The 18,590-nt window shown below is 38.5% G+C and overlaps 1 protein-coding gene across 2 annotated transcripts in view; it reads left to right on the top strand.

The window, feature by feature from the left end:
- Positions 1 to 18,590, top strand: part of LOC145486214 (uncharacterized) — a 46,566-nt gene that overhangs the window by 10,481 nt on the left and 17,495 nt on the right. For both annotated transcript variants that reach the window (XM_081464826.1, XM_081464827.1), the window contains 30 exons: positions 196 to 249; positions 524 to 568; positions 1,030 to 1,227; positions 1,686 to 1,739; positions 1,858 to 1,902; positions 2,880 to 2,933; positions 3,327 to 3,380; positions 3,858 to 3,911; positions 4,211 to 4,264; positions 4,588 to 4,641; positions 4,756 to 4,800; positions 5,241 to 5,294; positions 6,185 to 6,229; positions 6,784 to 6,837; positions 7,523 to 7,576; positions 7,903 to 7,956; positions 8,484 to 8,537; positions 8,627 to 8,680; positions 9,120 to 9,164; positions 9,654 to 9,698; positions 9,977 to 10,030; positions 10,775 to 10,828; positions 10,934 to 10,987; positions 11,089 to 11,142; positions 11,809 to 11,862; positions 12,645 to 12,698; positions 13,516 to 13,569; positions 14,780 to 14,833; positions 15,707 to 15,760; positions 16,148 to 16,201. In XM_081464826.1, coding sequence (XP_081320952.1) covers positions 196 to 249; positions 524 to 568; positions 1,030 to 1,227; positions 1,686 to 1,739; positions 1,858 to 1,902; positions 2,880 to 2,933; positions 3,327 to 3,380; positions 3,858 to 3,911; positions 4,211 to 4,264; positions 4,588 to 4,641; positions 4,756 to 4,800; positions 5,241 to 5,294; positions 6,185 to 6,229; positions 6,784 to 6,837; positions 7,523 to 7,576; positions 7,903 to 7,956; positions 8,484 to 8,537; positions 8,627 to 8,680; positions 9,120 to 9,164; positions 9,654 to 9,698; positions 9,977 to 10,030; positions 10,775 to 10,828; positions 10,934 to 10,987; positions 11,089 to 11,142; positions 11,809 to 11,862; positions 12,645 to 12,698; positions 13,516 to 13,569; positions 14,780 to 14,833; positions 15,707 to 15,760; positions 16,148 to 16,201 — 1,710 coding nt within the window. The remainder of the gene's footprint in view (positions 1 to 195; positions 250 to 523; positions 569 to 1,029; positions 1,228 to 1,685; positions 1,740 to 1,857; positions 1,903 to 2,879; positions 2,934 to 3,326; positions 3,381 to 3,857; positions 3,912 to 4,210; positions 4,265 to 4,587; positions 4,642 to 4,755; positions 4,801 to 5,240; positions 5,295 to 6,184; positions 6,230 to 6,783; positions 6,838 to 7,522; positions 7,577 to 7,902; positions 7,957 to 8,483; positions 8,538 to 8,626; positions 8,681 to 9,119; positions 9,165 to 9,653; positions 9,699 to 9,976; positions 10,031 to 10,774; positions 10,829 to 10,933; positions 10,988 to 11,088; positions 11,143 to 11,808; positions 11,863 to 12,644; positions 12,699 to 13,515; positions 13,570 to 14,779; positions 14,834 to 15,706; positions 15,761 to 16,147; positions 16,202 to 18,590) is intronic.

The raw sequence follows: 18,590 nt of genomic DNA, 5'->3' as shown, positions 1-18,590 counted from the left end.
AATGAATCTACCATTTGTAACTGTAACTAAATCTACTTAAACAGGAATTCATTGACTCCCGACTATAGCTATGACGTTACTTTTCTTCGGGAGTTTGACAGTCTTTACAAACCGTGGTGATAACAGAAACAACTTCAATGAAACACTTTTTTGAATGATAATTGTGTTATTAAAAGTCTACTTATGTTAATTTAGGGCATGAATGGATTATCTGGTTCCAGCGGACCAGCTGGGTATCCCGGACCTCAAGTAAGGGCCTTTGTTTTCCTTGTATTATTTTAAGTTTCTCTCAAAGTTAAGCTTTCTCTCTCCACGTCATTGATTCTTTGGTAAAAACACGTTGTAGCCATTTAATAAGTCAAATGCACAGGGGCTGTTGGCCAATTCAAGTTTAGAGAATTAGTGGTTTGCTAAAAAATTGTTCGGGGAGGGGGCGGAAGGAACTGCTTTCTCGGTCTTCGTAACAAATTGAATCACTGGTTTTCATTTGTGCTTTACTTTAGTAATAACGTTTTCTTCTTAGGGGTTGGAAGGTAAGGAAGGACCAGCCGGGTCATTTGGAGCCCAGGTACGTGCGCAATTTGTGAGAGTAGAATGAACTGTTATTTCATCGTAATACGATGATAAAGTTAGGGCGTCGGGCAAAATAATGAATACGAACAACATTACAAAACAATGGCGTTAATATTCAGGTTAATGCTTTGAAAGAACTTTTCGAAGCGATAGACAAGAGGCAATTTAAGTTGCATTATGTTATTATTAAAGTGCTATGCCTCATGTTCACAACAAACACCACAACATTTATTATCTTTGATGAAAGTAAATAAAACAAGTAAATTGACAAAAGTTTTAAAAAAGGCTCTTCCAGCACCTCAAACATAATATATACTCAGCTTAGCTACACAAATTAAACCTTTTAGAAGACTGGTACGAAGTGATAAAGAAATCTACATGTTGAATGTCCTGAGTGAAAGACCGAAAAAAGAATTTGAGACCTAAATTTTTAAAACTATTCATAACCCTCACCAGGGTCTCAAAGGCGCGACAGGCAGTCCCGGATTACCTGGTAAACCCGGAATTAAGGGAAGTCCTGGACGAGACGGCGACACTGGCCCGATGGGAGATGTCGGCGCTCCAGGTGAAACCGGAAGTGAAGGAATTCCTGGATCTGACGGCGGTTTAGGCGCACGAGGTTTTGCTGGCAGACAGGGAGAACTTGGAGGCTCGGTAAGCTTGTCAATGATTTTGATGTTGCTGTTGTTGTTGTTGTTGTTGTTCGTTTTGAAGTGGATTTTGTTGACATATACTGACATATAACTTAAATACACAACGCACTTCTCCTATTCTTGTTTGTCGGACAGAACTTTGAAATTCAAGCAAAGAATGAAAGAAACTATTAAAAGCCCAAATGAATATATTGATGACAAATCCGAGCTTACGCGGAGCGTTAGCAGGTCATAAGGTGGAGTAGAGCTGCGTGGACCTCCAAAACGCTGCTCTAGACTCTGTTTCCATTGATACTTTTCCATCACCTCAATCCAGGATTTCCACCCTTCTCTGAACCGCTTCCTTCCCACTGAACGTCGCCACGTTGTTTTTGGCCTACCTCTCATTCTCTTTTCCTCGATCGGGAAAAAAAAACCTGGTTCTCAGTTAAATCTAAAAGCCTTTGTTATCCATTTTAGGGAGACTCTGGGCCAGCTGGACCAACGGGAGGACAGGGACCTGGAGGAGTTATTGTGAGTAGAAAGAAAAATAACTTAACTTAACTTTGTGCTGTATTTGAGACAGCAAAAACATGTAATCTGTTTCAATGTGTTTGTAACGTACGATTAACGTGCATTGTATCTTGGACAGGGTCAACCAGGCGATACGGGACCTGCCGGCGCTAAAGGAACTAAGGTATTGTCACATTCACGTCCGATAAAAACGGGAAACTAAGTCCATGGAGATCCAAAACTTTCCAGTAAGAATTAATTGTGCAAAGTAAACGTTTGTCCTCAGTTGTTGCGTCAGAATATGTTTTATTTTCGCCGAGATAAGTTGTTTAAGTCGATCGCGAACCTCTTGTGACGGGCACTTCAATGATTAGGACTCTTCTATATCAAGGCAGTTGTTCACTTGGTCCCAGAGATATCAAAATTAATATTATCTCTACCTCGGTAAGGCGAACACTCTGTTTTCTCCAGTGCTGTCAGTATGAACGAGGTACTGTTTTTAGGAGGCAGCGTGGCCGAGTGGTTAGGGCGCCGGACTTGAAATCCGGAGGTTGCGAGTTTAAGTCCCGTTCTGACAACCAGCTGGTGTTGTTTCTCGGTAGTCCCGAGTTCAATTTCTCGGTCACGCTTGTAAAGAGCCAACTGGTCCGCCTCCTACCAGTTGAGATTTTACCACGTTATGCTCATTTGCATTTTATTTGTTTCATCAGTTGTTTCTACTGGCCCTGAAAAACCGTGGGGGAGTGGTCAATTAGGATATTTATTTATTTATTTATTTTATTTTATTTTATTTTATTTTATTTTATTTTATTTTATTTTATTTTATTTTATTTTATTTTATTTTATTTTATTTTATTTTATTTTATTTTATTTTATTTTATTTTATTTTATTTTATTTTATTTTATTTTATTTTATTTTATTTTATTTTATTTTATTTTATTTTATTTTATTTTATTTTATTTTATTTTATTTTATTTTATTTTATTTTATTTTATTTTATTTTATTTTATTTTATTTTATTTTATTTTATTTTATTTTATTTTATTTTATTTTATTTACTGTACGGTATATTTTTATCGGTTTTAAGCAGCGATCAGTTCTTATCAAGCTAAGGAATTTATTGAGAAACTATCTCTTCACGTTACCGTCATTGTTTTTAGGGCGAAATTGGAAAGACGGGAAGTTCCGGAAGTGGTGGTGAAAAAGGAACTGCGGTAAGATTAGAAAGTTTAAGAATGGAGTCCACGGTCAACGGAAAAATTGCCCCTGATTTTGTGTTTCTTGAATACCTCAATCAATTCAGCACAAAATAGAAAAGCCTCTCCCATTCCATGAAAAAGGTTGAAATATTCTCATTTTAGTGTTCGAATGGCTGAAGGCAGACGACAAAAGCCTAAGTTTTGTTTCCTTTTGCCTTTTTTTAAACGTCATTCTTAATCTTTTAACTTGCATGTTATAAAGTTAAGTTTTGAGAGCAGCAGATATATACATATCACTGGTTGTAATTTGCACAACTGTTGGCCACCCTAAGATTTTTTTTTTTATTTTATTTTATTTTTTTTTTTCGATTTTTATTTCCTTGATTTTGTTACCACTTTTCCCTTTAGGGTCTTGCTGGACAAAGTGGAGGCCGAGGACGACAAGGCCCTACGGGTAAAAAGGTGAGAGGAGATCGAGTCTTACTACACTACTTCTTTAGGCAGCGAGACATTGTAGACGGGGCATTATTGAAGCAGTGATGACCTGTTCATTCCACATGAGATTTTTAAGATCAGTATGCGGTCAGTTTTGGAGCGTCGCCATGAATTTTGCCATTGCAATTGGAAATCAATCCATAGCGGCAAAGAATGAATGCTTATATGTATTAAAAAGTTTCCAAAGACAATCGCGGAAACCTACCTTAAGTAATCATCCCAAAGCTACATCTTCCTGCACCAGTACCTTACACTTTTTGAAGCCACACAATTCATCGAGTTGAAATGTTTTGTTGGGAATTTAAATGGGTTTTCAGTTTAATTTATGGAGAAATTTTGCAAATAGAGCACGTCAGATATAGTTCCGCATATAAAATATGCAATTCATTGAGGTAACTACAGTATAATATCGTGAGAAACTTAATTTAATGTTATTATTTTTAGGGAGGACGTGGTGCCGCGGGAAGTCGCGGAAGAATCGGTGAACGCGGCCAGCGAGTAAGTAGTGTTTCCCTTTTAGGTTTTTGTTGCAAGACGGTATTACCGCGCTAAAAGTTTCCTGTGTAACCCATGGCTATTCCCCCCAGGGGCGCTGGTATTATTCCTAATCAACAAAATAAAAGGAAGAAAAAAAAACCTCACGTACTAAAAGCAGCACATAACATGAACAATATAAAATTGTCTAGAAATGAATACGATGATTTTACCCGCTTGACGATTCTTTGGTATTTTTATGCCAGTGACATTGTCTCGATTCACCCATGTAGTCTAAAATTAACCAACATTTTCATTCTCAGGGAATGCGTGGTGGTGAGGGATTCCCTGGTGGCCCAGGTCAGCCAGGAATAACGGTAAGGACACACATCTACTTCGTACGTGTTTCAAAATTACAAGAAAATGCATATCAACCGTCCTGGGTTTATAATTAGGTTTATTATCAGGTATACAGCGGTTTCAATTGAGCGTCGAGAGTCATCAGGCAATTACTTTGGTTTTGGTTTTGGTTTAACTACGGTGTGAGAGTGGTTGAGTAGTCTAATTGGTAAGTAATTGGTTTGGTTTTGGTTTACGACACTCAGTTGAAAACCGTTCTGCTAACTGAAGGTCCCACCGTATATTTATAGCGCGAGAATTAACCTCTTCATCGAAATCTTTTTTCTTTGCTGTTTCGTAGGGACCTACTGGCAGTCGTGGAACAAGAGGAGCCAGAGGTGAAATAGGAGGACAGGTAGTGTTTCAAGACAAATGTTCTATTTATGCTTGTTTTCTTGTTTATCTTTCTGTTTGTTTGTTTGTTCGTGTTACACTTTGTTCACTTTTTTTATTTTCTCTGTCGTTTTAGGGAGAAGGAGGTTTACAAGGCCCACCAGGAATATCCGGAGAAAGAGTATGATTTTGCAACAACGTAGTGGCATAAGCATTAGAATCAGCTACACTTGGTACTGTAAATTAATTACCGCTTGATGTTTTACAAGCGGAAAAAAAACAGTGACAGTTAACCTTCCAAAGGATTTAAACAAATGATAATCTTGGCAGCGGTGCGATGCCCTATCAAATGAGCTTTTATGGCCACGCTGGAGGCCAATTGCGAGCTTTATAATGATTTAATTCTATTACATACATCAACACGATAACATATGTAAAACAAACAAACGAACAAACGAAATCTATTGAGTAGAAAGCGTATAAGTGCAATGTTCTTCACAGTAATGAAGGAATTTTCATTTGATAAAGAGAAGCAAATGAAAATCAAAATTTGTAGTTTTGCATTTTCAACAGTAAAAATGATTTTTTTGTTTTGTTTTGTTTTGTTTTGTTTTTTTTCAGGGTCGTGAAGGACGACCCGGGCAGGATGGACAGGCGGGGTCGCCAGGAGAAGGGGTATGCTATTAGATGTCTTGATTCTGTTAACTCTGGGATGACGGGGATCATTTTGATTCAGATTACTGTATGTTCGACTGTAGCCTGCGAACAGGCTCCCGGCGAGGACGGAAAAAAAATTCGGCGAGCGCGAAACAGAAGAATTCAGCGAGCGAAACAGTTGGGATGGGACAGTTCGGGCTCGCCGGGAGCCTGTTCGCAGGCTAGTTCGACTGTTGCTCGAAGTATTTTACCAACATAATCAGAGGAACGAGGGAATAAGCTTATTGCAGGACCATATGGCATTTCGTCTTGCCTTTTTTAGTTGCCATATTTTAAAAACATAGAAGGATTTGTTGAAAGGATCAGTCACACAAGTCCTGCAATTTAAACACTGACCGTACAACCCCCAAACATTAACCTTGGGAGATATTGGGCTAGAATTGTATAGATATTAAAAAATTGTAAAGCTCAATACATCCCGAAAGTATGCTTTTTTTGAATCTTTCACGAGCAAGTCGCGTGACTACTTGAAGTATAGTTAAATATATTAAGTCTTCGAAAAAAAAAGTTTACCCAGTGCTAGTAGATTACAAAGAATGTTGGGTAACCTCCTGCTGTACTGATAACACAAATTAAAGCATGAATGGGAGTAGCTATTCTCGTAGACTGCGAGCAGCCCCTTTTTTCCTCGAAAATCCGTGGAGAAGAACGCAAAACAAGTGAGCGTGACGTGCAAGCAGCGAGATATCACGCTCGTGCGCTCACCACCCACGACTGGGGCTCACTTGTGTTGTGTTCTTGTTTGCGTTCTTCCCCACGGATTTTCGAGCAAAAGAGAGACTGACCGCAATCTACTGTTCTCGTTTAGTTGTCGATGATGACATGTATTGTAACTGTTCTCATAACAGGGTGAAAAGGGAGACGATGGAGTAACAGGAGGACAAGGAGGGAAGGTAAAAAGACGAAATTCGATAGGAATTAATCAATTTCAGTTTCTAATGGACAAAAGCCTGTAACAGAATAACGTTTAAGTATATTAAAAACCTTTTTGCATTTTTCAAAAGTCAAAGATATAAATAATTGCTTGAAATAATACCAAAAACAATTTTCCATGGAAACTCGAGGAAATAAATTTCAAAGTTCAGCGAAATTGTGCAATAACAGGTAAAATTTCATGATCAGTTTCATTCCACCAGAACTTTCGAGTGTTTCGATCATTTGAACTTCAAAATTTGTTTTCGACATTTGGTGTTGTTAGAAATTATTTCGTTTGGGAAGATATTTAAAACAGTCGCACAGAAGTTTGCAATATCATGTAAATCATTTCGGTACAAAGTTTTTGTCCACTTGTTACTCGAACGTTTGGTGAATTTCTTCTTAACTTCATTGCAACCATCCTACTGAAGCCTTTGACCGTACAGAATCAAATGGTATACTACTTGCGCTGTTGCTTCTTTGACCAAGTGGGACCTGATCGTTCAATAATACCCTTTCTGTCATCTCCTAGGGCCCTTCCGGAGAACAAGGAATCGTTGGACCTGTCGGTTTGAAAGGCAGCATGGTAAGTTAGAAAGGTTTTTACAAATGGAACACTCCGTAGGTGTCTGTCCTTGATTTAATTTGATCTGTTATTATTCACTTCAGTTTTTTTTTTTTTCTTTTCTTTTTTTTTTTTTTTTTTTTGCTTTTGTCAGAACACTCCACTATTCAGAAATTACACATATTTACTCCAAATAATACTACAAGCAAGTTGTCAAATTTCATGAAATAATTACTCTGCAAATTGACAATCAACTTCTTACAGCACAAGGAGAAATATCGGGCGCTTTCCATTCGACCAAACACTCACACTGGTGTGAATTCCCAGAAATTTCCAGTGTGGAATAGAGCACTGCGAATAGAGCATTTTGTGGAATTTCCGGAAAAGAGAACAACCTTGAGAGGTATACCCGAATTTTCGGAAATTTGATACCGAGAATTCCCGTTCCATTTTATTTTGCTCCAGGATTTTCCGAGAGCATCTTTCGCACATTTCGGTAACTCTATTTCAGCGTGATCGGTCCGGAAACTTTCCGTACCATTTCAGTCCCACTTGCTTCCGTTTCGACAGGACTGGTCGTATGACAAGCGCCCATCGCCATTTCCTGTACATAAGTGAAGCCCCTGACACATTATTTGGAGAAGGCAACAGTAGTTACTCATTAACAAAGGAGAGTTTGAGTTTTTGTTTCATTTTATTATCATAGGGCTTTGAAGGAAAAGTTGGGAGTCAAGGAGAAAGAGGGCCGGCTGGGGCAAAGGTAAATAACGAGAGATCTTGAAGATTTTTTACTTCTCTAATGCTTGAGTGAGAATGGAAGAGATGCACTCTTGAAACCGACGTGATGCTCTAAAAGATATGGAACAAAACACGAGAACCTGTTTAAAAATAAACACAGTGTACGCTTTACGGTTCCCTTTATCTCTTTCATAGTTCTAGATATGATGCCATTTTGCGTAAGCCAACATCGAGTTTGATTTTACCCATGAAATAAACTGAAAATAGACAACTAAAACATACACAGGACTGCGTAACATAATGGAGATGCTGTTGTTGTTTTTTTTTTCTTTCTTCATCTTAATGTAGGGTGATTCAGGGCCCCCGGGAAGTCAAGGAGAACGAGGAACCCAAGGAGGAGGGGTAATGACCTAGCCACGACACCAACGCTTTCGTGGTACAGTGGAATCCCGCCTTAGGGTCACTTCTTTATTACGGGCACCTCGTTAATTATTGCGGCCACTCTTTTTGGTCCCGGCGAAACGCCCATACTTTTTCTTATTAGAAAACTCCGTTAATACGGCCAACGGTCGCGTTCTGAAATCCCAACCTGTATAATCCTTAATCCTTCATTTTACCCGTTTATACGGCCACTCAAACCAGTTATGTTCATCTTTCCATTGTTAATATTGCCCACACTGATTCAAGTTTCGATTTTTTCTAAATATATCCACATTGCGGATGCTTATTAAGGAACATTTGTTTAGAAGTGGAATTGTGATATATCTGTTAAGACGACACTCAATGTAGAGCAGTCGTGCGGTGTGACGTTATCCTGTTAATACGGCCAAATTTTCATGGCCCGTTGGTGACCGGATCAACTGGGTTCCACTGCAGCTGGAAAACACCTTTTAACGTGACCTACTAATAGCTTCTTTTGTCTGCCACAGGGTACCCAGGGTGCACCAGGCTTACCGGGAACAGATGGTGAAACGGGAGAAATGGTGGGTGCTTTTTAGCTTGTTTTGATTTGAACTTTCCTTGAAAGTGATACCTGAACCTTTGTTGATTCCAAATATCTTGCATACATTAGGGACCGGACGGAATTGATGGTGATGTCGGATCAGTGGGGCAGAGCGGCCGGCAGGTAAGTATATTGAGCAATCTGTCGTTAGTCATAGTCAGGCGCCTGGGATCCCACAAATTTGCAAAATGGCGATGACCCAAACACCAACAGGCAACCTTTCAATGTCAAACAGAAGATAAAACCATACTTTTAACACATTTTTAAAAAAAACTGAAAGGTGAAATCCCATTCATACCACATTACTTTGCTAAACAAATATACTGGCAGACACATTTGTCGTTTAGATTATTGACTATTGAGACAATGCTCAAATATCTACGATAAGGATGACACTACCGCAATAAGCTCAGTACTTCACTTTTTTTTTTTTTGTTTAATTTGTTTTTGTTGTATTTACGTTTCCGTACTGCTGTAAAGTTCACAGTTGACGGAAAAGTTTACAGTATATAATGTAAACATTTGTTTCTGATTGGAAGCCTTTGTTACAACGCTTCTGCAGGGAACCAAAGGTAGTTCTGGCTCGAACGGAAGACCTGGACAAAGGGCAAGTATATATTGTACTCGCATGAATTAGTGCTCTGGACGTGACGCAGGTATTTGAGACAATCCAATGCAATACTCAAGTATTTCGCAACGTCAACTTCTATAGTGTTTTTTCCATTTTCTTTATATTTGATCTGCCTTCATCTCGGAACTTGTCATCGGCCGTAATGAGTTTAGGCGTTAACTTTCTCGCAATGTCAAATAGCGATTTCTATTTTGGAGATTTGGAAAATGCACCACACGAAAATTCAACAACAACCTATGCCACATGACCAGTTATGAATTACTGCCCAACTCTTTCAGCTGATTGGTCTCAACCGAGGTTTTATTAACAGTAACCAAGACCGTTTGAAAAATAACTGCGGAAAAATACAGGGAAGGGAAAGGTTTCTTAAACATCACAATACGTATTGATAGCGTTTCTCTACGATTGGAATGTTAACAGAGCTCTGTACTTTACGAAAAATAATAACTTATTTATTTTCTATAGGGAAAACCCGGTAACGCTGGTCTAGTTGGAGTTCGTGGAGATGAGGTAAAGTCTCAGCTACTTGAAGCACACAAACGTAGTGTTACAGCATCAACAATCTCGTTTTCGGGGTCTCTCATGTTCCCGCCCTTCCGGGGCGAGACAGGAAAGACTCAGGGCCTTTCTCTGTTCCGCCCAGGTTGCAGCATCAATTATCAGTTGGTCATACTGAAGAATGATGTAATTTAGGAGAAAGCATTTCAGTATCCGATTAACCGTCAATTTTCTACTGAGTTGGGCACATGAAGTCTAATTGCGTTTGCTGTTTCTTGTTGTATACACAGGGCTTGCCAGGTAGACCTGGAGATCAGGGAGATCAAGGAGGCTTGGGAAATTCCGTATGAAAGATCTTTGCATATTTGTTTTCATGTCACGCTTTGCCATGCTTACGTCATGCTGCAATCTGAAGAAAAGCAATTCTTGGCATGTGCTTATTTTACACCTTCATTAGCTTGTTTGCAATTGTACACTAGCGTAAGTTAAAAAATCGAACGACCACCAAAATACAACAGGTTTATCAGTGCAAGGCTTCAGCAGAGTGTAACTCGTACTGCGACTTATATAACATTTAATTCCTACATGGTGTAACGAACGGTAATACGGTAAACTGTCGTTCATAAACCCTGGGCTTGTACAACTTTGTAAGGGTTTTTAGATGGGCTTATAAACGGAATGGCTTATATCCGAGGGGGTATATAACCGGAATAAAAAAAAATCGTATCGAAACAAGTTATAGCTGCACAAGTTCATCGAAATAGGTTTTTCTTTTACTGGTAATTGAACTTTAAAACATCATAATAAAACGAATTCAAAATAAAAGGAAAGCTGGAGGGGGAGTTATATCGGGGGAAGATAACCGCATGTAATTTTTGATTTACAGGTAGATGGGCCTATAAACCGGGGGGAGCTTATAAGCGGCAGTTTCTTGTACGTTTGATTATTCTTCCAAAAACAAGTCATCAAGAATTAGACTCTAGCTAATGGAGCTGTCTAAAATTCATTGTTGTTAATTAATTATTCCGCTGACTTAGGGGGAACGTTTTCGTTCATCGTTTATCAAGCTTCATTGCTGATTTTGATAGGGCGAGATTGGACTTGTCGGCGAGGCTGGCGTCCAGGGATCTCGAGGAATAACTGTAAGTGATTTATCAAACATTTGATATTCAGATATTTTGTTTGTGTAAGGTGTCTGTATAAAGTGTCGCCTCACCACATATGAAATGCACTTCTACTCTCCTTAGGGCGTGGCTGGGCCTGCCGGAGCTGTTGGAATGGCAGGAAGGAAAGGAGAAATTGTATGCTTCGTCCCACAATTATTTTGATTTATTAAGATATTTTTTCTCCATTTACATTGTAGATGCTTAATATTTTAGAAATAATAATTATATATTAAAAGGGTGAGGCTGGACCAAGTGGCAGAGGCGGGAGACCTGGCCCTAGCGGACAACCGGTAAAGTATTTCATCAATGACATATTAACCCGTTAAATCCCCTTAACAAATCCCTTTTCTTCCATATTTATACATCGCTGTCCATATTTGAAAAATATTGATAAATGTAAATCACAGACATTTACACCTTTGCATTATTATATGACTGTGTCTTACAAGGACTGGGGACCACCGAATTTACGAATTTTATTGGCTGAAATCGATGTTGACCGCGGTCTGGATTTTCCCATCTTGCCCGGCATCTAGACCGGTTACATTTTACGGTGAAAAAGTTGCAAACTACAATAACAAAAATATTGACTATTTTCTCCCAAAAATAATAACTTATGGGAGTGCCAAAAAGCCTGATGAGAAAAAAAAAAGGTAAAGAGGACGAGCAGACTTTGGAAGATTTAAGTTCAGCTCATCGCCGTTCGCAATCAAAAGTCAGCTAGTACAAACTTGTTTCATTAAACGAATAAGATTTTTCTTGTTTTCCATATAATAAACATCCTATTAATCGAGCTTAGTCGGTCTGTATGGGAAAATCTTGACCTTGGTAGTGTGTACAGACCACACTGCGTTCGGTCTCTACTTGCAACCTTGGTCAAGATTCTCCTATACCGACCTCCTGCTCGGTTAATAAGAGCTCAACAGTAACCAGGTGATATTTGTCATTAATTTCAGGGACCTAACGGCGAACCCGGAGGACAAGGAGAGGTCGGGCGAAGTGGACCACCTGTAAGTTTGAAACAGTATTGAAGGAATAACAATTATGAAACTATTAATAATCAAGTTAAGCTAATCAAGCTATGTCAAGAGACCACGATCATTTTCTCTTGGTTATGTTTAATTAGGTTTAAAGGAGGAAAGAACGCTCTCTTAAATATCACTTTTGTGTCTAATGCGAATACGCAGAAAGACACGAAGAGGGGAGAAAACGTTTGGCAACTTGTCGATAAGGGATCGCTTATCGCCTATCCGTTTGAAACAGTATTAAAGGAATAAAATTAGCATTAGAGTGGCGGCCTCACACTGCCCCCCTCCCCCCCCCCCCCTCTCCGAGGTATTAAAAGGATAATGATGATGAGTATTATAGTATTTCTTAATCAAGTTATGTCTTAAGACATAGTTTTCTGAGACACAGTTTTCTGAGGAGGAAAGAAAGCTTCAGGAATCCATAATATCAGCTGTACAAAACCAAGCAATGATTTGCAAAAATTTCTCTTTTTTAACTTTTAGCGCTCATTTAAATATTTCCACACCCACGAATTCTCACCAGGGAATGTGCAATGGAGTTTCATGTCAGTTGACACTGAAAATTATTTAGAATGATTCGCTGATTAAAAAAAACGATAAAAAAAACTTCTAATTATAATAATTCCAATGAACCGATCAGCTTCCAGCAAAAATAGAAAAAGAAGTGCATGACAACAAGTGTTAGCCAATTCAAAGTGCTGACCAGCAAAACAAGCACGTAATTACACGAGCAGGTAGTGAAAATTCTGATTACTACGTTTCAGGGAGGTTCAGGCTCGACAGGTGGCCCTGGAACTCCCGGAGAGAGCGGCGAAGATGTAAGTCTTACTCCTGTCCTTTATCGATATTTGTTGTTGTTGAATCTAGTTTAATGATTGTGAACATCTCGATTGTGCAACTGTCTATCTTCTGAAGAGGCGATCAGAGGAAACCAAAGAAGGTTATTGCCTGGAAGAAATCTCGCAAATATTTCACACAAAAAAAAATAACAACACAAAAAAGACTGGACACAGAACTTTGGGTCAGGGATGAAATATTAAAAACAAAACGATCTTCGAACAAATTATATAAGAATAAGAGTTATGATAGCCTGTATTACCAAAAATAGAACACACTCGTTCAAAATCTCCCACAGTTTTAAAAGCTATTTGCATATTTCGAGTTACCGTTTGTCACTGCTGTTGTTTTTACAGTCCTGCCTTAGTCATCTGCTTTGATAACTTTCTTTGATTTGAAGACACTTTTCAGGGGCGGATCCAAGATTTTTTCAAGGGGGGTGCCTGGTACCCTAAGGGTTGCAGAATCAATGAGGCATGTTCCCAAAATGTTGCAATTTAAGAATCGGAACCTAGTTGAAAACCGTTTCTCTAGAAATACTGGCAATGCCACAAAGTAGAAATTACAATGAGGTACCTGTTCAGAGAGTTTGCCTTTATTTCTGCCACAATATCCACGACCTTTTTCGAGTTATTTATGTTTTGCTTCTCCCAAAGAGGAGTGGCTAGCTACCTAATCCCCCCCCCCCCCGACCTTTGTGCGTTTATTCTCGTCTGCCTTGGATCTATTAAACGTCGACGTTCCTTGTGATCATCTCGTCAATTATCATAATCTATGTGACATTTTCTACGTTTTAAGGGTCCAAAAGGAAACCAGGGAAAATCTGGACTGCCAGGATTTGCAGGGGGAATGGTAAGTACAACATTCTACCCTCTTGCATTGCACAATTTTCACGTTACCAAATTCAGTCCCAGTTACAGTGAAACCCCGTCTTATGGTCACGTCGTTATTACGGCCACCTTTTTTTGGCCCGACGAAAGGCTAATACATTTTCTAATAAGAAAACCCCGTTGATGCGGCCACCACGTGCAACTGCCATGATTTCCCGCTCGCGTGTCTCATTGAGGGACTGGGGTATTTAGATCGGTCATGAAATTTGACCGTATCCCGTTAATACGGCCAAATTTTCATCGCCCGTTGGTGACCGTATTAACGGAGTTACACTCTATATGTAAAAAAGGCTTACTCCATAACGTTAACTCAGCCAATATTATATACATGTATATTAAAAATTTCGGTGAAGCTGAATACAGTACAGTGATCTAGTGAAGGAGTTAGCCAACAAACTCGGCTTTTTTTTTTTTACAATATAAGAAATGAGTAATTGAGTCTTTCGTGCAGTGTCTTATCCAGTGATAAGGGTGGCAGTTTACAGATAAATGTACAGATAACAACATTTATTATTTGATGTATTTTTTTTTTCCTTTCTGTTATTAACTGTCAGCCCACCACGGGTCTGAAAATACTGAATACTGTACACATAATGTCTGGTCATGTGTATTACCGTCTGGCAGTGACTTTGCAGCAAGTAATGTTCCGCTTATGCCTAGTCGTGATCTACCTCTCTGAATTAGAGTTCTGCGAGAGTAGTTTGATTCGAATACCAGCTAGACCAAAAGAATTGAATGAGTACCAGCCCTTGTCACTCAGGGCAAAGTTATGATTATCTCTGTCTTCAGCGAGGCAAGACTCGATCTTCGAGTCCCAGAAATAAATTGTGAAAAACCTACTCACTCATCCAATGATAAAACAACTATTGAACTCGGTTTTCACTAAATATCGTGACTTCTCAGTGTCTCACAGATTAAGTAAATTTAGCCTCAGCGTTCTACTTCAGGATATGATTGATTTGCTCGCCACCGACAAATCACGATATTTTGCTCAAAGTTACCCGATAATTTGTATTAAATATTTAGGACCTCTTGGACAGTAACCGGTGTCCTTAGTGAAATACATTATTTGTATATTGACAAGCTACTTTGTATAAACATGATCACATGCAGTGTTTAAGAAAAATTTCATCTTTATTTTATTTTTATTTTGTTTTTTTTTCTCGTAAAAGGGAAGTGTCGGTCCGATGGGCGCTCAGGGTCCGAGAGGAACACAAGGCTCCCCGGTAAGTAACATCCGAAAACAACGTATTGTTGGAGGCGTCGCTGAAGGTTTGCAAACTTTTTTGTAACGCTGCAAAACTTAGCACAAGAAAAACTATTTCACAATTAGAATATGAGCCCGTAATAGTTGACGAGGGCGCAACTCGAGTCATTTATCTCGCATAGAAATCTCGAGCTCATAATCTAATTCTTAAGTATAAATCTACTAGTCGTTCAAAACCGAAAAAAAAAGAATTGTTCAAATCCTCTTCACAGAAACTTCGAAAACGCAAAGAATTAGCCGCCATTTTGTTAACAACTGCACGCTGCTAGGCTAATTACTGTCTATAACAGATAAAGCCTGTAGTTCACACCAGCGAACAAGAACACTTTGGTCACGTGAACACAAGACAAAAACTGATCTCTTCCTTTTGTCTTAATGTCAATGTTTTCATCGCCGAAATAAACGATCGTCGTTATGCCATTATCTCGTTATGTTGCTGGTGTGAACCAGACTTAAGATAATGAGTGTCGCAGCCAATAATAGAACGGCATTCGCGATAGACCGCTAGTCGATTTGTATAGGTAATCGTATGAATACGTGTGCAATTAAGAATTTACACTACGAGTAATATTTGAAAATTCTCTCAAAATTGCACGAGCCTTTAGGCGAGTACAATGTGAAAGAACTTTCAAACATCACGAGTAGTGTAGCTCGGGCTTTCGTACGATTACTCATTTGTTATATGACTGGGGAAATCACCAAAGCGCGCGCGTTAATTTGCATTGGAGTACAAATTAAAAATTAACGATAAATTGGCCTGCTCTCAGCTGATCACAATGAAGTACGTTTTCTCAATTATATATTATGTATTTTTGTTCTGGTTTGTTCTCAGGGTCAAGAGGGAGCTTATGGCTATCCCGGCCTGTCTGGTGAAACAGGACCTCAGGTATGGTTGCAGTTTGTATAATGGACTTGAAAGATTGAATGGCTGAAAAATGTGAAATGTGAACAAAGTAGTAACGATCTAAAGACGGGCTTCTTGCAGACTATTTTTAACTTCATAACCTTGCAGTTCTGTTTAGCGGTTCGTGAACCTTTAAGGAACTATTTTGAGCTTTTTGAATAGGTGAATTTCTATAACCATAACTAAGGATTCCATGATTTTACGTAACGGCAATTAGAAAAATTAAAATTAGGGCTCTCCTACCTTATGTCGTTCCTCTGTTCCCTTCATAATGTGTATCTTCACATTTTATTGGAAATTTTTTTTTTTTTCTATTGTGTCAAGTACCAAGCCACATTTAACATTTTTCATTATTATTTTTTTAAATAGGGAAATGTGGGAGCCACAGGCTCCAAAGGATACAGAGGAAGTCAGGGAGAATCTGTGAGTAACGTTGTTTTAGATCCACTCCATAAGTAATTCAAATTATCTAATACTGGATCACTGGATAAGGATATGCGAGAGATTTCATTGGCTTAGCTGTTATGGTATATGAGTAATTATACTACACTCTACAAATATGATAAGCATTTACGTCTTATGGTTACTTTTTTTGTGGTGGGTGGGGTACGTTGGGGGCGTTTTCTATTATTGTTTATTTTATGTTATTTTTGCTAGTGTTTTTTTAATAAAACAATTACTCCACCCGTGCTTATTGAATATGAGACGATTATAGGTCTTATAGCCACGAAGTACGAAGTAACTAAGAATTACTTACTGTACTCAAATTGTATTGTACTTTTTACCCTGATTCCGCCAAAGTCGTCATAGATCTACTTTGTATATGTTATTGTTATTTTTAACAACAATTTGTTCGATTGCTCTTTTCTGACCCGAGCTTTACATAGACTCAAATGAAACAACAAAACAAAACCAAAAAATAACGCCAGCCATTCACAAATATCTTACAAAAAAAACTGTTCGTAACACAAAAAGTCTATATGGAAGAAAGGGAGAATTATAGTAGAGTTTCTAAATTTTCCTTTCTAACCTCAACTGACGCCACATTTTATTCACCGCAGTGAGCTCGAACGAATCGTTTGCCATAAATTAATGCAACTGAACTTGAAAAAGATTAATTATGCGTAGTGACAATGACGAGAGGTAGCTATTGTTGTAATTACAATACCTGACAACAAGTAGCCTGATGTTTTATGCGTGTAACAAAAGAAACGCTTTCAATGTTAAATTTTGCTCAAAAGAGGAACAGTTTGTTGAATCCCAATTTGAATAAACGGCCACCGCTTTGCCATCCTTAATTTAATCCAGGAAAACTTTTAAGAACTCCGTCATATCTTATGTACAGTGGATATTTGCCTTAAAGAAACCCCGGGGCTTTTGAAACCCACCCACACTTCTCAAAAGACAATGATCAACAGATTTTTTTTAAAAAGTGTGTTTAATAAAACGTTTGTTTATACAACATTCGTAGTCAACCAGCACCAAAACGCGGGACACTCTTTAACGGGGCAACGATGAATCGAGATCCAGGAGCTGTATCCGAGTGTATAGCCGAAGAAAAGTTTTAATACTCGGGGCGATTGCAAGTTGAGTAGCTCTCGATTACTCAGAGTATTTTAACGAGCGCTATTCGAGTTTATCGCTGGAGTAACTTTTAAATACTGAGCGATATCAAATCGAGTGGTTCTCAATTACTGAGAGTAGTAGTAGAGTATATCGGGCAACCTTTAAAGTCAGAGCGATTGTTGAAGATGTTGAGTACTCTATGTCGAGTATTGAGAAGTTACTCAGTAAAGTTTGTTATCTATTCTCTTGTTCTCTTGTTATGTCTGTTTAGTTATTTCCGCAAATTTGAATAATTCAAACCTGTAGCCTGTCTCAAAAACTTGTCGGACCGGTTTTATTTTGACGTCAGTGCTTCCTCATTGGCTCACAGACAAGCCTTTGTTCTTTCTCCATATAAGCGCGATACCACCCGGATGGTTGGGCGGCACGTTTACTCCCCCACAATAAAGACTTCTCTGATTTGCATTCCGTACTGCGCACTCTCGAGAGCCAAAAAGTAAACATTTCGCAACTACTACTATTTCGCAACTGGTTTCACTTAAGACATCACAAAATGTGAACATTCACAAAGTGTGAACATTTCGTTAACATTTCACAAAATGTAAACATTTCATTAACATTTCACAAAATGTATACATTTCGCAATTAATTTCAAAACAAACGCCATTATGGATGCGAATGCACCTATTTCTCATATCACTTACTGAGACAATTTACATATCACTTATCTTTCTCATATCACTTAATAATTATTAATGAAACAGTTTGACATCTATTATTATAGTCTTCGTTCTGATTCTTAAAGTGCCTATTAAGTGGAACTTTTTTTGCTTTTATCCGTCGCTTGTTGATGGATATATATATGCCTCCGGACCCACTGTTTTGCTACACTGAGCTCACTTTTGGCAGCAAAAAGTCGGATTTTTCTCTTTGTAACATTATTTGCTTTAGGCAGCTTCAAAAAGTAGACATAACAAGCGACAGATAAAAGCAAAAAAAGTGATGTGTAAATTGTCTCAGTAAGTGATATGAGAAATAGGTGCATTCGCATCCATAATGGCGTAGGAAATTGTTTCAGCGATTATTTTGTTCACCCCACTTTGCCTCTGTAGCTATGTGAATTGCCATAAGAGATTTCTTCAAAGTTTGCCATTTTTTTGCAAGTAAAATGTCAGATAGTGATGGATATATGTCCTAGTGAAAGTTCCAACGTACAAGAGTCGGAAAGTAGCGATGAAGTCGTTTG

Source organism: Orbicella franksi, chromosome 5 (assembly GCF_964199315.1).
Source record: "Orbicella franksi chromosome 5, jaOrbFran1.1, whole genome shotgun sequence".
NCBI classification, from domain to species: Eukaryota; Metazoa; Cnidaria; class Anthozoa; order Scleractinia; family Merulinidae; genus Orbicella; species Orbicella franksi.
The sequence above is the reverse complement of the archived record's forward strand: the minus strand, read 5'-3'. Positions and strand labels throughout refer to the sequence as shown.